The sequence below is a fragment of the Balaenoptera acutorostrata genome, chromosome 1 (assembly GCF_949987535.1).
Source record: "Balaenoptera acutorostrata chromosome 1, mBalAcu1.1, whole genome shotgun sequence".
NCBI lineage: Eukaryota > Metazoa > Chordata > Mammalia > Artiodactyla > Balaenopteridae > Balaenoptera > Balaenoptera acutorostrata.
Genome location: NC_080064.1, coordinates 81,543,215 through 81,558,398, shown reverse-complemented (window position 1 = coordinate 81,558,398; position 15,184 = coordinate 81,543,215). Strand labels below are relative to the sequence as shown.

Here is a 15,184-nt window from a genome sequence, read left to right as displayed (position 1 = left end):
TAGTTATTTAAAGGCAGTTGTTGAAAGATTTAATGTGTATTTGACAGAAGTAAATTCTTATTTACTATTTTTATTCTCTTCAAAATGGAAAATTTCCCACAGATCATAAAAGCATTACATAATCAATATTTAAATGAACCAGAAAATACTGAAAAGTCTACAGAAAATGGAAAAAAACCAAAAAGCAAAAAAAAAAATCCTGTAATCCCATCACCTAGAGGTAACCACTATGCATTTCTGAAGTATCTAAGACTATATATATAAATATAGATTAGACTATATATCTATATGATCTTTTAGGAAAAACAATGCATGCTGTTTAGTATATGCATACTAATTTCTTGGTTAAAAATATAGTTTAATAGGTATAGGTATGATTTTTACTTTAAGTCTGGCTATGTTTCATGAAGGTATCATCACCATTTTAGCTACTAGTTAATCATGTTTTTAAAATGGTCAATAGTTTAAAGATATTTCAAAAAATTATCATATTGATTATAAAAATAAATTAAGCCAAGAAAACTTTCTCTTTCTCTCTATAATACACATACACTTTGAATTTTCACTTTAGATGATATTGGAATAGTGCCTGAATGTTACACTTCAAGAGTCCAAAATTTTAAAATACATGAAGCTGATATACATGATTTATACATAATTCCAACTTGAGAATGATGAAACAAAAATATTTTACAGACTTAAACACTTAGTAGAGTTAAGTAAAAATTTAGATTTCCATTGCTATCACATATGCATATTAAGAAATGTATAGATTCTTATAAAAACTTGCATACATAATTAATATCTACTGCTATTTTGCCTCAAATTCAATACCTTTCAAACCATAGGTAATATAAATTTTGAATATAGAACCATTAGAGAATCTTATGTAACCTGACACTCAAAGAAACCAAGTATTGTTTGTTAGAGGTTCTAAATATTTTTGAAGGCAGACAAATATTTGTTTTAAAAGTTAAAAACTCATGGTGATCATTTTGTAATGTATAGATGTATTGAATCACTATGTTGTACACCTGGAACTAACAGTGTTGTAGGTTAATTATACTTCAATTTTAAAAAATAAATAAAATACTGAAACATCTGCATTACAAAAGGGCCCATCACTCCATAAAATAAGGTTTGAATTCCATTAAATGACAACTCCCTCTAAAAAGCAAAATTAGAAACTCAACAAGAACTATATTTTTGATACCCTTGTATAGTCTTCATTTTTTAAACAGGAAGGCACCATCTCTTTTGGATTTTCATTGCTTAGACAGGGCCTATAATATATAGTAGACTATTTGTAAAATGAATAGCATTTGGGAATTTATTCAATTTTTAGGGATCCAGAACTATAAAATGTCCTGTAAATTATGTCATTAAAAAAATGAACATATAGCTATTAAGAAACGTTAAGTGAAAATTGTTTAATCATCTTAGAGCAGTCAAAATACAGTATAAGATTGGTATCTTGGTGTCTGAAAGCAATCATTTTACCATTTGCATTGTAATCTTTTGTATTATTCATTTAAGTTGACGATTAATTAAAAAACCTAGTTTTAATCAAAGTTGTTTTCAAACATCGTCATAATGTCACTTTGAAGAGTCATATCAATGGTACCAGCCATCTGTAGAAAAGAAGAGAAAACGTAAATGTTACTTAAAAAGTTTATACCTTCATTATGTTACATCTATATGAAAAAATGATAATGCAACATTTGGAACATACAAAATGAATGCAATTTATTTGACATAATGAGTTTGTACCTAACTTTTAATATCTGTTCAAATACTATCTGATTTTTGTTAAAATACTGTTCACGTAGTAAAGAAAAATAAGTTTAAAACTTACAAGAACACAAATAACAAGTTTAACCTATCTCTCCAAGTAAGAAAGTTCTCAGTGTTAATATAAACATGAACTGAGATTATATGGTTTCATGTATCTCTCCAGCCAACACAGTGCTAGACACATAAAATTATTTTCTGAATGAACTAGTATCTTACCTATGTGAGAGAACTATACTATGTTTAAAGCCAAGGGCTTTCCATGATTTTGCCAATTACTGTGTAACCTAAGGCAAATGATCTAACCAAGTTTATTTTATATACAGATATTTATGAAGAGCAACCAGATTGCATGTATAACACTCAGTACAATGTTGTTTATTAAATGCTAAAAAGCTAAATAAAATAAGCTAAAGTATAGGAAAAGCTAATTAAGACAAAAGAAACAAAAGGTTCTTACTATACTCTGAAGCCTTCTCTAAAAGTCCTTGTGATACAAGTTAGATAGTATTTGCCACATCTGAAATGACACCAACTAGGAAAGTTCAAAAAATGTTTTGTTTTGTTTTGTTTTTTTAAATCAGTGAAGAGTAGCAGCCCAGAGTAGTAGGTAAAAGCACCAGTTTGCAAACCAGTTGGTTGACTTCCTGGATGGGAATCAGTGTTCTCTGGCTATGTGGAAGAAGACTTGGAATTATGACTTAGCTACCAAAAGGATATTAAGAAGCTATGTGTGACTCTTAAAAACTATGAAAATTTCTTTAAATATGCCTTAGAGACAATAGGGTAAATTCTTAGATCTTAGCCCAGGCTATTTTCCTAATGCCAGCTCTTAGGATACCAAATATCTAGCCCAAATAGTTCCTTAAAAGTTCTATTTTAACCCTCCAATGAGAGTAGGATACACTGTCCTAGTTTAAATATCACTGATACTCCTAGAAGTATCCAGACATACTGCAAAATTCCAAAAATATGTAATGAAACTTGTTTTGTTTAAAAGTACTTTGGGAAATTTGGAGTCAAGATGGCAGAGTAGGAGGACGTGGAGTTCATGTCTCCCCACAACTAGGGCACCCACCAGACACTGGTGGGGGACCTTGACACCCAAGGGGACGGGAGGAACCCCTGAATGACCGGGTAGGACGTGGGGGGGAGTGAGTGGGGAGGAGTGGAGGCTGGATGGGACCAGCGCTCCTGAGGGGTGGCTGGGAGAGGGGAGGGGTTCCCATGGCTGGAGGGACCCTCAGGAGTTTGGAGGATCAGACTGTACTACAAAGCTACAGTAATCAAGGTAATATGGTACTGGCACAAAAACAGAAATATAGATCAATGGTACAGGATAGAAAGCAGAGATAAACCCATGTAGATATGGTCACCGAATTTATGACAAAGCAGGCAAGAACATACAATGGAGAAAAGACAGCCTCTTCAATAAGTGGTGCTGGGAAAACTGGACAGCTACATGTAAAAGAATGAAATTAGAACACTCCCTAACACCATACACAAAAATAAACTCCAAATGGATTAAAGACCTAAATGTAAGACCGGACACTATAAAACTCTTAGAGGAAAACACAGGAAGAACACTCTTTGACATAAACCACAGCAAGATCTTTTTTGACCAACCTCCTAGAGTAATGAAAATAAAAAAAAAAAAATAAACAAATGGGACCTAACGAAACTTAAAAGCTTTTGCACAGCAAAGGAAACCATGAACAAGATGAAAAGACAACACTCAGAATGGGAGAAAATATTTGCAAATGAAACAACCGACAAAGGATTAATCTCCAAAATACAGAAACAGCTCATGGAGCTCAATATCAAAAAAACAAACAACCCAATCAAAAAATGGGCAGAAGACCTAAATAGATAACTCTCCAAGGAGGACATACAGATGGCCAAGGGGCACATGAAAGGATGCTCAACGTCACTAATTATTAGAGAAATACAAATCAAAACTACAATGAGGTATCACCTCACACCAGTCAGAATGGCCATCATCAAAAGATCTACAAACAATAAATGCCAGAGAGGGTGTGGAGAAAAGGGAACCCTCTTCTTGCACTGTTGGTGGGAAAGTAAATTGATACAGTCACTGTGGAGAACAGTATGGAGGTTCCTTAAAAAACCAAAAATAGAACTACCATATGACGCATCAATCCCACTACTGGGCATATACCCTGAGAAAACCATAATTCAAAAGGTTTTGACACATGTACCCCAATGTTCACTGCAGCTCTATTTACAGTAGCCAGGACATGGAAGCAACCTAAATGTCCAACAACAGATTAATGGATAAAGAAGATGTGGTACATATATACAATGGAATATTGCTCAGCCGTAAAAAGGAATGAAATTGGATCATTTGTAGAGATGTGGACGGACCTAGAGACTGTCATACAGAGTCAAGTAAGCCAGAAAGAGAAAAACAAATATTGTATATTAATGCATATATGTGTAATCTAGAAAAATGGTACAGATGAACCTATTTGAGGACAGGAATAGAGATGCAGACACAGAGACTGGATTTGTGGACGTGGTGTGGGGGGGGTGGAGAGGGGAGGCGGGGACTAACTGGGAGATTAGGATTGACATGTGTAAAATAGATAGCTAGTGGGAACATGCTATAAAGCACAGGAAGCTCAGCTCGGTGCTCTGTGACTTCCTAGATGGGTGGGATAGGGGGGTGGGATGGGAGGGAGGTCTAAGAGGGAGGGGATATAGGTATACCTATAGCTGATTCACATCATTGTACAGCAGAAACTAACAACATTGTAAAGCAATTATACTCCAATAAAAAATTTTTTTTAAAATAAAAAGTAAAAAAGTACTTTGGGAGCTCCCTGGTGGTCAGTGGTTAAGACTCTATGCTCCCAATGCAGGGGGCCCGGGTTCCATCCCTGGTCGGGGAACTAAGATCCCACATACTGCAACTAAGACTGCGAGCTGCACCTACTGAGCCCGCATGCCACAACAAAGAGCCCATGTGCCGCAACAAAGACCCAGTGCCGCAACGAAGACCCAGCACAGCCAAAAATGCATAAATGAATTAATTTAAAAAATAAACTAACTTTAAAAAAATGAATAAATAAAAGTACTTTATTTTAGATTCTCTTCCATCTTGACTAAATCTGAACTAGTGGAATACTTATTGATATCGAACTGGTTACTGCCTATACCAATTAACCTTAGATACCACGATTTAAATACTAAGGCTCTCTGCAGCTGACACCATAACCTGGATATTCCTTTTTTCAGTGGTCCTAATATACACTTCAGCCATTCAAATTTAAGATCAAAACTGGGTCAAAGGAACTGGCATAAGCTCTGGTAGGGAGCTTATGCTAGATGTCAAGTTTTTGCAGCTGTTTACAATACGGATCTGTCAAGTAGCAGCAGCATAAGTTTGGGTTGTCAAGAATGATAGTAGGTAGCTCCAAAGTCAGGTTTTCAATTGTCAAGGTGCTAGAGGTGGCATTTTTAGTCACATTTCAGTGGGTTCCAGAAAAATGCTTGGGGTTTAGAAATTGTATCAGGTTACCTAGTTGGGTTGTTAGGTGGCAGGTAGGTTGCTGAGATATCACTTGTGGGTGACTGAAGTCAGGCCCTTGTGAGTACCAAAAGGAAAAATTCCTAGGTCACTAGAGAAATACTTCTATTAAAGTACTAATTAAACTTTAATAAAGAACTCCTAAAAAACAAACAAAAAAATAAAACAATATAAAAAATTTGCTGTTTAAATTAATTAAAATTAAATAAAATGAAAAATTTAGTTCCTTAGTTGTATTAGCCACATTTCAAGTGCTCAATGCCATATGTGACTAGCAGCTATTATATCTGATTGTATAAAGCACATTCTTATAATTGTAGAAAGTTCTATAAGACCATGTTGCTCTAAAGTAAACTCCACCATATGTTACAACACTGCTAAATGCAATTTGTTTCTACCTTCATACTATAGATAAGAGGCTGACAAAACTTTTGTATATTATTTCCTAGGAAATTTACTTGTATCATAATCAATACCACAGCCAAAGCCAGTGGAGTTTTTCTTCTGGAACTAATGTTTCCGTATGTCCTATGAATTCACATGAGTTTTCCAGGATTACAAAAATATCCAGCACCCAATAAGGTAAAATTTACATCTGGCATCAATGGTTACCAGGTAAGCAAAGAAGCAGAAAAACACCATCTGTAAAGGAGATCAATCAATCAATCGAAACCAACCTGGAAGTGACATAAATGTCAGAATTAGCAGAGAACCCATTAAACAGTTATGATAACTGTATTCCATTTGTTCAAAAGTTTAATAGAGATACTAAAAACATTAAAAAGACCCAAATCAACTTCTAGATATGACAACTATAATGTCTGAGATGGGACAACTTCAAGTGGCCTAATACAAAAGTAATAGGAATCACTAAAAGGAGAAAAGGAGGAAACAGAAAAAATATGAAGAAATAATGCCCCAAATTTTTCCAAGCTTGATCAAAACTATAAACACATCGTTCCAATAAGTTCAACAAAGCACAAGAAACATGAAGAAAACAATTAATGAAAACCCAGTGATTAACTTGGAAGCAACCAAGATGTCTGTCAATGGATAAACTGTGGTACATTTATACAATGGGATATTACTCAGCACTAAAAAGATATGAGCTAGCAACCTACAAAGACACAGAGGAAACTTAAATGTATATAACTAAGTGAAAGAAGCCAATCTGAAAAAGGTATATATACTGTACGATTCCAACTATACAACATTCTGGAAACGGCTAAACTATGGTAGTAAAAAGATCAGCGGTTGGCAGGGGTTCAGGAGGGAGGGGTGAACAGAAGGAGCACAGCGGACTTTCAGGAAAGGGAGAGTATTCTGATGGTACCATAATGGTTGGTGTATGTCATTATACATTTGTCAAAACCCATAAGAAGCACAACACAAAAAGTGAACCCTGATGTAAACTATGGACTTTCCTTGATAAAATAAGATTGATAATGGTGTGGCAATGTTGGTTCACAGATTGTGTAACACATGTACTGCACTAATGTGGGATGTTAATGGTGGGGGAGGTTGTGTATTGGTGGGGGAAAGGGGAGAATATGTGGGAACTCTTTATACTTTCAATTTTGCTGTGAATCTAAAACACTTTAAAAATAAAGTCTATTAATGAAAAACAAAGGCCAAATAAAGATATTTTCATATACACAACAACTGAAAGATTTCATCACCAGCTGACCCACACCACAAGAAACGTTAGAAGGAAGTCCTTTTAGGGAAAAGGAAAATTATACCATTTGGAAATCTGGATCTAGACAAATCAATAAAGAGCACTAGAGATGGTAACTACGTAGGTAAATACAAGGTTTTTTTTTTTTAATGTCATTTAAAACTTTTAGAGACAATTTGACTGCTTAAACAATGGCCTAATGGCTAGGAGGGGGGGAATGGAAGTACACTATTGCAAGGCTATTATATTAAATGTGAAGTGGTGTGATATAACTTGAGAAGACTGTGACAAGCTAAAGTATATACTGTAAACGCTAAAGCAACCACTAAAGTAACAAAACAAAGAGTTACTGATAATAAGCCAATAAAGGAAATAAAATGGAATCATAAAAAATATGATTAATCTAAAAGAATGCAGAGAAAAAAAATAACAAGAACAGAGGACACACATCAAAAAATAGCAAGATGATGGACTCAAACGTAACCATATCAATAATCATATTGAATGTAATTGGTTAAACACTCCTATAAAAGACAGAGATTGGATTTTTTTTTTTACGTCAAGACTACACTATATATTGCCTGCAAGAAAATCAATTTAAATATAAAGCACAGATAAGTTAAAAGTAAAAGGATGGAAAAAATTTTTGTGCCATGCCAACACTAGTCATAAAAAAGGTGAAGTGGTTATATTTCACAGGAAATAATATTACCAGGAGTAAAAAAGGTCATTTTGTAATGAAAAGGGGGTCAACTAATCATGAGGATGTAACAATTCTAAATGTCTATGCACCTAATAACAGCTTCAAAATAACATGAAATAAAATTGATAGAATTACAAGGGTAAAAAGACAAACCTATAATTATACCATCGTAGATGCCAATGCCCTTCTCAATATTTGATAGTGCAAACAGGCAGAAAATCAGCAAGAATTTAGTAGACTTGTAAAACATTACCAACCAACTTGCCCTATTTAATAACTACTCTACCCAGCAGCAGCAGAATACACATTCTTCTCAAGTGCACACAGAATATTTACCAAGGTAGATCATAATCTGGGCCATAAAACAAGTCTTAGTGAATTCAAAAGAATTCAAGACATTGTATGTTCTCTGACCACAATGGAGTTCAATTAGAAATCACTAATTTTCTATTATTTTCACTAGCCAGAAAATTTCCAAATATTTGGAAACTAAATAACACACTTCTAAATAATCCACAGATAAAAGAATAATCCACCTCAATAAAAAAGGAATTAATTCTACTTTTTAAAACATCAGTTTTTAAATATTAAGGACTCCTTAAACATAAGTCATTTTTTTTTTTTTTTTTTGGTTTCCAGTTTTGTTAAGATATAATTGACATATAACTTCTTCATCTAGTGTTGAACTAAATAAACACTGACTAGGGACAGATGGCATATCTTTTAGCCACAATTCATAGGCAGTTTATGGATTTTTCAAGAGTAATAACAGTAAGTGATTTTACCTATGTGCCAGGCATTTTCAGATGTGCTTAATACATGTAAATTCATTTCACCTTTTACCTTTATTATCCATACTTTACAGATAAGGAAATTGAGGCACAGGGAGGTTAAATAAATAGTCCAGGCTCCAACATCTAGTTAATGGAAGAACCAGGATTTGAACTCAAAGTCTGGTAGCCTCCAGGATTGATACTCTATTATTACACTATGCTTGTGTCTTTTGACTATGAAATTTTAATTTTACTCTCTGATTTTAGAACCTGATCCTCACCAAAGAGGTTACTGTCACTGAAGAACCACCCAGAATACATGTTTGAACATGTAAAGACACTGCTCTGTTAAATCTTTCCTTTGTTCGTTAGATTTAGTAAACTAAAATTCACTTACTGCTTCTCTTCTCCTCCGCTCTTGCTCTTTCGCCCTTGCTAAATTACGGTCTTTGAGAAGCCAGAGTTTGCCTCCATCTTGAGCTTCCAGTGACTGCTGATGTTCTTTCTGCTCTTCTCCAAGACACTTGTTTTGCATTTTATTTGGAAAAGATTCTAGAGTGAAGCCATGGTCCCTTAAAGAAACAATAAAGTTCAAAGTAGGTTTCAAGCTCCTTAAAAGTTTTTATTATGAAGATACGTTGTTAAATGATAAATATAAAGCAATATTCTAGATAACCCTTTTTTGTATGTTATGACATTATTTTTAGTATTTTTGATGTCAAATTTTACATCGGGCAATCTACGTTAATGAAGAGAAGGTTTTAGAAAACTATGACCAAGGTTTATCATCATCTTCTTACACATAGAATGGAAATATTAAGACATTTCTGGAAAATAGTGATGTCTTTATAATTTAGCAATATTGGTATCTTTAATAGCTTCTTCAATCACTTGATTATTTCTATCCCCTTCAAAATAGATATTACTACTTACCAATTTTTTAAAAATCAATAAAAATTTACTTTTTCTAAATATAATTTGCTTTGTGGTCTACTAAATAGTTGAATTATAGCCACTTACAAAAAAGAGATTTATTTTAAATACATGTCTATATCTCTCAAAGCCTCCATTAATCCAGTAAATTACAGACCTTTGATTTTCTTGAAATACTTTTGGTTCCTTTGTATTCTGTTCCAGATGTTTCTGTATTAGTTCCTGTGTTCGAGCTCTCACTTCCTTTTCTATCGCTGCTTTTCTAAATTGGTTGAAGAGCTCATCTGATGATTTCACTACCCCTGATGTTTTGACTGGTTTGCCTAAACTTTTCCAAGAATCTGCATTCTTGATCTTTATATCCTAAAACAAATATTTGATTCAGTATATGTCTACAGATGTCAACTAAATTTTGGAAGAAAAGCAATATTTTTTGATATAGTAATAGATCATAAATAAAGATTCTGAAGGCTTCAGGTAACTTTACTAAACTTAAGTTAAAGGTTACTAAAGTAGAAAAAATAGGATAACAGATTAACTAAATTCAACTATTCATCTAAGACCAAATTAAAATAGCATGCTTGACAATTATTTCAATTTAATATGAAACATATATGTTAAGGGTATGACAATCTGTTAAGAATATAAAAATCCCCTGGTCACTGTAATCAAGATATTTATGAACAACAAGGTCCTACTGTATAGCACAGAGAACTATATTCAATATCCTATGATAAACCATAATGGAAAAGAATTTTTAAAATGTATACATATATATATATATATATATATATATATATATATATATATGTATAACCGAATCACTTTGCTGTGCGGAGTAATTAACATTGTAAATCAACTACACCTCAATAAAAAAAATTAAGTTACAAAACTTAAAAAAGACATTTATGATCTTATGAGAAAAATAAAGCAAATATACAAGTGATTAATCAGAGGGAAAGTAAGACGATGCCAGAAGAACAGCACAGTATTTGTTGAGAACCCTCTGACATAACTATGTTTTCCTTTCCTCGGTATGAAGAAAAAAATTAACTGATTGTGATCACTGTTCTTAACTGTGATATGCCAAGGTCTAGATCAGTGCTGCCCAATAGAAATATATATAGTTTAAAATCTTCCAGTACCACAATTTTTTTTAAACTAAAACTTTTAATAATATATTTTATTCCACCAAATATACCCAAAGCATTATTATTTCAACATGCAGTCAATATAAAAGATTGAAGATAATTTTATTTATTTACTTATTTACTTACTTACTTATGGCCGTGCTGTGCGGCTTGTGAGATCTTAGTTCCCCGCCCAGGGATTGAACCCAGGCCCTCGGCAGTGAAAGCGTGGAGTCCTAACCACTGGACCACCAGGGAATTCCCTATATTTTTGTTATGTCTTCTAAATTGGTGTTTTACATTTATAGCACATCTCAATTCAAATGCTTAACTTTGATTAGAAATCATTGATCTGTAATTAGGCTTCATAAAATTTACAGTTGAAAAAGTAGATGTGCATAATCAAACTGTTCCAAACATCCTTACGTTCTCCAATAACTGAACTGAGTATAAGTTTTTAAATTTAAGTTAATTGTAAGTTCTAAAACTGAGTTTCTCAGTTGCACTAGACATTTCAAGGGCTCAATAACTATATGTGGCTAGTGGCTACCATACTGGACACTGGATATTACATGTCTAGATGGCCCTTCTAATAGCTGTCATATTCTCCAGGATAGTTAATGTTATACCACAAAACAAGTCTTATAAATTTAAGAAGACTGAAATCATATCAAGTGTCTTTCCTGACCACAATGATATGAAACTAGAAATCAATTACAAGAAGAAAACTGGTAAGTTCATAAATATGGTGATTAAACAACATGCTACTGGAACAACCAATGCGTCAAAGAAGAAATCAAAAGAAGTTAAAAAAAAAATACCTTGAGACAAATGAAAATGGAAATACAACATACCAAAAGGTGTGGGATACAGCAAAAGCAGTCCTAAGAGGGAAGTTCACAGTGATAAATGCCTATATCAAAAAACAAGAACCATCTCACGTAAACCTAATTTACACCTCAAGGAACTAGAATAAGAACAAATGAAGCCCAGAATTAGAAGAAGGAAGGAAACAATAAAGATCAGAGTAGAAATAAATGAAATAGAGACTATAAAAAGACCACAGAAAAGATCAATGAAAATAAGAACTGGTGTTCTGAAAAGATAAGCAAAACAGACAAACCTTCAGCTAGACTCACCAAGAAAAAAAAAAGAGGACTCAAATCAATAATATCAGAAATGAAAGAGAAGGGACTTCCCTCGTGGCGCAGTGGTTAAGAATCCGCCTGCCAATGCAGGGGACACGGGTTCGAGCCCTGGTCTGGGAAGATCCCACATGCCATGGAACAACTAAGCCCGTGCACCACAACTACTGAGCCTGTGCTCTAGAGCCCACAAGCCGCAACTACTGAGCCTGTGTGCCACAACTACTGAAGCCTGTGTGCCTAGAGGCCATGCTCTGCAACGAGAAGCCACCACAATAAGAAGTCCGCACACCGCAACGAAGAGTAGCCCCCACTCACCGCAACTAGAGAAAGCCTGCGTGCAATGAAGACCCAACTCAGCCAAAATCAATCAATCAATCAAAGAAAAAAAGCAAAAAAAAAAGAAATGAAAGAGGAGATATTACAACTGATACCACAGAAATGTAAAGGATTGTAAGAGACTACTATGAACAATTATATGGCAACAAACTGGACAACCTAGAAGAAACTGATAAATTACTAGAAACATACAACTTACCGAAAGTGAGTCATGGAGAAATTGAAAGTGTGGACAAATCAATTACTAGCAAGGAGACTGAATCAGTAATCAAAAAATTTCCAAAAAGTCCAGGACCAGATGGCTTCACTGGTAAATTCTACCAAACATTTAAAGAAGAATTAATACCAATCCTTCTCAAACTCTTCCAAAAAACAGAAGAGGAGGGAACATTTCCAAACTTATTTAACTAGGCCAGCATTACCCTGATACCAAAATGAGATAAGGACATCACAAGAAAAAAAAATTACACACTAATATCCTTGATGAACATAGGCGCAAGAATCCCCAACAACATATTAGCAAACCAAATTCAACAATATAGTAAAAGGATGATACACTATGATCAAGTAGGCTTTATTCCAGGGATGCAAGGATAGTTTAACACCTGCAAGTCAAACAACATGATATACCACATTAACAAAATGAAGGATAAAAATATGATCTTAATAGATGCAGAGAAAGTATTTGACAGAATTCAACAGCCATTTATGATAAAAACTCTCAGCAAAGTAGGTATAGAGGGACTATATCCTAGCATATAAAGGCTATATATGACAAGCCCACACCTCATATCATACTCAATGATGAAAGGCTGAAAGCTCTTCCTCTGAGGTCAGGAATAAGACAAGGATGCTCATTCTCACCATTTCTAGTCAACATAGTACTGGAAGTCCCAGCCAGGGCAATCAGGCAAGAAAAAGAAACAAAAGCACTCAAATCAGAAAGAAGTAAAACTGTCACTATTTGAAGATGACATGATATTATATATAGAAAACCCTAAAGACTCCACCAAAAACATTAGAATATATAAATTCAGTAAAGTTGCAGGATACAAAATCAATATACAAAAATCCACTGTGTTTCTATACACAAACTATCAGAAAGACAAATTAAGAAAAAAAATCACATTTACAATTGCATCAAAAAAAATAAAATACCTAGGAATAAACTTAACCAAGGTGAAACATCTGTACACTGAAAACTATAACAGTGATGAAAGAAATGGAAGAAGATACAGAGAAATGGAAAGATATTCCATGTTCATGGACTGAAAGAATTACTATTGTTAAAACATCCATATTACCCAAAGCAATCTACAGATTCAGCTTGAACTATATATTTGAGTCATCTGCAGAGAGACTATAACTGAAATCACCACAGTGGATGTTCAACCAGAGAGAGAAGTAGTAGAAGACCCTGGACTCCTTACCCTATCAAGACTTTGGGAGGGATGCAGCAATTTTAGACATCATTGGTTCCTCTGATAGGGCAAATTACAGGAATAGGGGAACAGCTGGATTCTAGGTAAAATTACGGCACTGCTTCACAACTGGGGTGATTCTCCTTTGCCCAGGGAAGACCTATGGCAGTGTCAGCAAAGTTTTTGGTTGTCACGTAGTGGTAGGGGAAAGGGTGTTGCTAGCATCTAGTGGGTAGAGGTTAGGGTTCCTGTTAAGCATCCTGCAATGTACAGGCCTACTCCCAAGAAAAACTTATCCAGCCTAAAATGTCTATAGTGCTATAGTTGAGAAAGCCTGGTTTAAAATGTAAACAGGTAGTGGAGAAATAAGACAAAAGGAATAATAGAGACTATAGAGATGGCAGGAGAGCTCCACAAAAATCTGTTAAATGAAAGAAAATGAAGAACAGAGATAGAGAAGTCTTGGCAAGAAGGGATAGCTTTTCTTGAGGCAGAGGTAAGTAAGAGACGAACAGCAAAGCTAGAGCTCTGAGTAAAACAACAGAGGTTGGGAGCTTCTTGAAATGTTTTATTTTAGTATCAGCTCTTCTTTGGGCAAGATGCTTGAACTGTCTGGGCCACAGTTTATTCATAAAGACTAATTCTCAAAGATCTGTTCTAGCACCAAAATTCTGTAGCCTTTTTTTTTTTTTCCAGTAAGTGGTAACACTGCTGATAGTGAGTGAGCAACAGTAGGAAATAATGTCAAGGATGGAAACAGTTTAAAATCAAGAAAAAAAAAAAAGAATGGAAACTGTTTGTTGTGAAGAGAACAAGCCACACAATCCCATTCCTCCTCAAGCTTTCAACATTTTAGTTCCTACTATATGCTAGACATTAAAAATCAACAGAGAGTAGACTTATGTCACTTTTACCTTTAGCACAAACTTCAATGGTATGACATATACTTGATGTTTTGCTGCTTATTTTTGCTGTAATCTCTTTGCCTTTTTGAAAATTTTCTTACTGTTTTCAAACTTTATTTTGGGTCAGTCAAAATTACAGTTTTGTTAAATTAGAAACAAAGATTTTAGTACACAGTAAACCAAATATTTAATTTGAGAAACTCTGCTGCATTATTCTTTGTATCCTAAAGGGGATAGATGACACTTCCATTGTTTAAACAAAAAACAGTAACAATAAAAAATTTATGCTGGATATCAGGAGAGGCACTTTTTAAAAAAAATTTTATTGTTTTTTTATTTTCCCCCTTGGCCACACTGCTTGCAGGATCTTAGTTCCCCGACCGGGGATTGAACCCGCGCCCTCGGCAATGAAAGCAAGGAGTCCTAACCACTGGACCGGCAGGGAATTCCCAGGAAAGGTACTTTTTAAATGGTTCTTATCAATAACAAAACACCCATATTAAACATAGGTAATCTTTGATGATAATAATTATTAGCAGAGCAGTATGTAAGAAAGTCAAAGATTCTAAGAATGAGAAAAAACAAGGGCCAAAGCAATATGCTCCTCATGGTGAAATGTCAGATATTCCTAAGTGTGCCCAAGCAGTAAGATTTGTCCTCTGAAGTACTTACAAGGAAAAAAGAAAGGAAAGAATGGAAGGAAGGGAGGGAGAGAAAAAAAGAGGGGATATGTGAATATCTCATTCATAGTCCGTTTCTGACAGTTACTAGATTCAAATGTCTAGAATAGTACCTGGTGTATCTAATGTATCCCAA

General features: G+C 34.4%; 1 protein-coding gene and 1 long non-coding RNA gene across 2 annotated transcripts in view; one reads left to right on the top strand and one right to left on the bottom strand.

Moving 5' to 3' along the window:
• Positions 1–15,184, top strand: part of LOC130708825 (uncharacterized) — a 31,115-nt gene that overhangs the window by 13,236 nt on the left and 2,695 nt on the right. Inside the window, exon 2 of the long non-coding RNA XR_009009219.1 lies at positions 14,733–14,826. This is a non-coding gene — a long non-coding RNA (uncharacterized LOC130708825). The remainder of the gene's footprint in view (positions 1–14,732; positions 14,827–15,184) is intronic.
• The window catches only part of BRDT (bromodomain testis associated), a 49,524-nt gene continuing 35,902 nt past the window's right edge, over positions 1,563–15,184 (bottom strand). Inside the window, exons 15-17 of the mRNA XM_057552593.1 lie at positions 9,586–9,791; positions 8,893–9,067; positions 1,563–1,631 (exon numbers count right to left, since the gene is read on the bottom strand). Of these exons, the coding sequence (XP_057408576.1) occupies positions 1,563–1,631; positions 8,893–9,067; positions 9,586–9,791 (450 nt within the window). The remainder of the gene's footprint in view (positions 1,632–8,892; positions 9,068–9,585; positions 9,792–15,184) is intronic.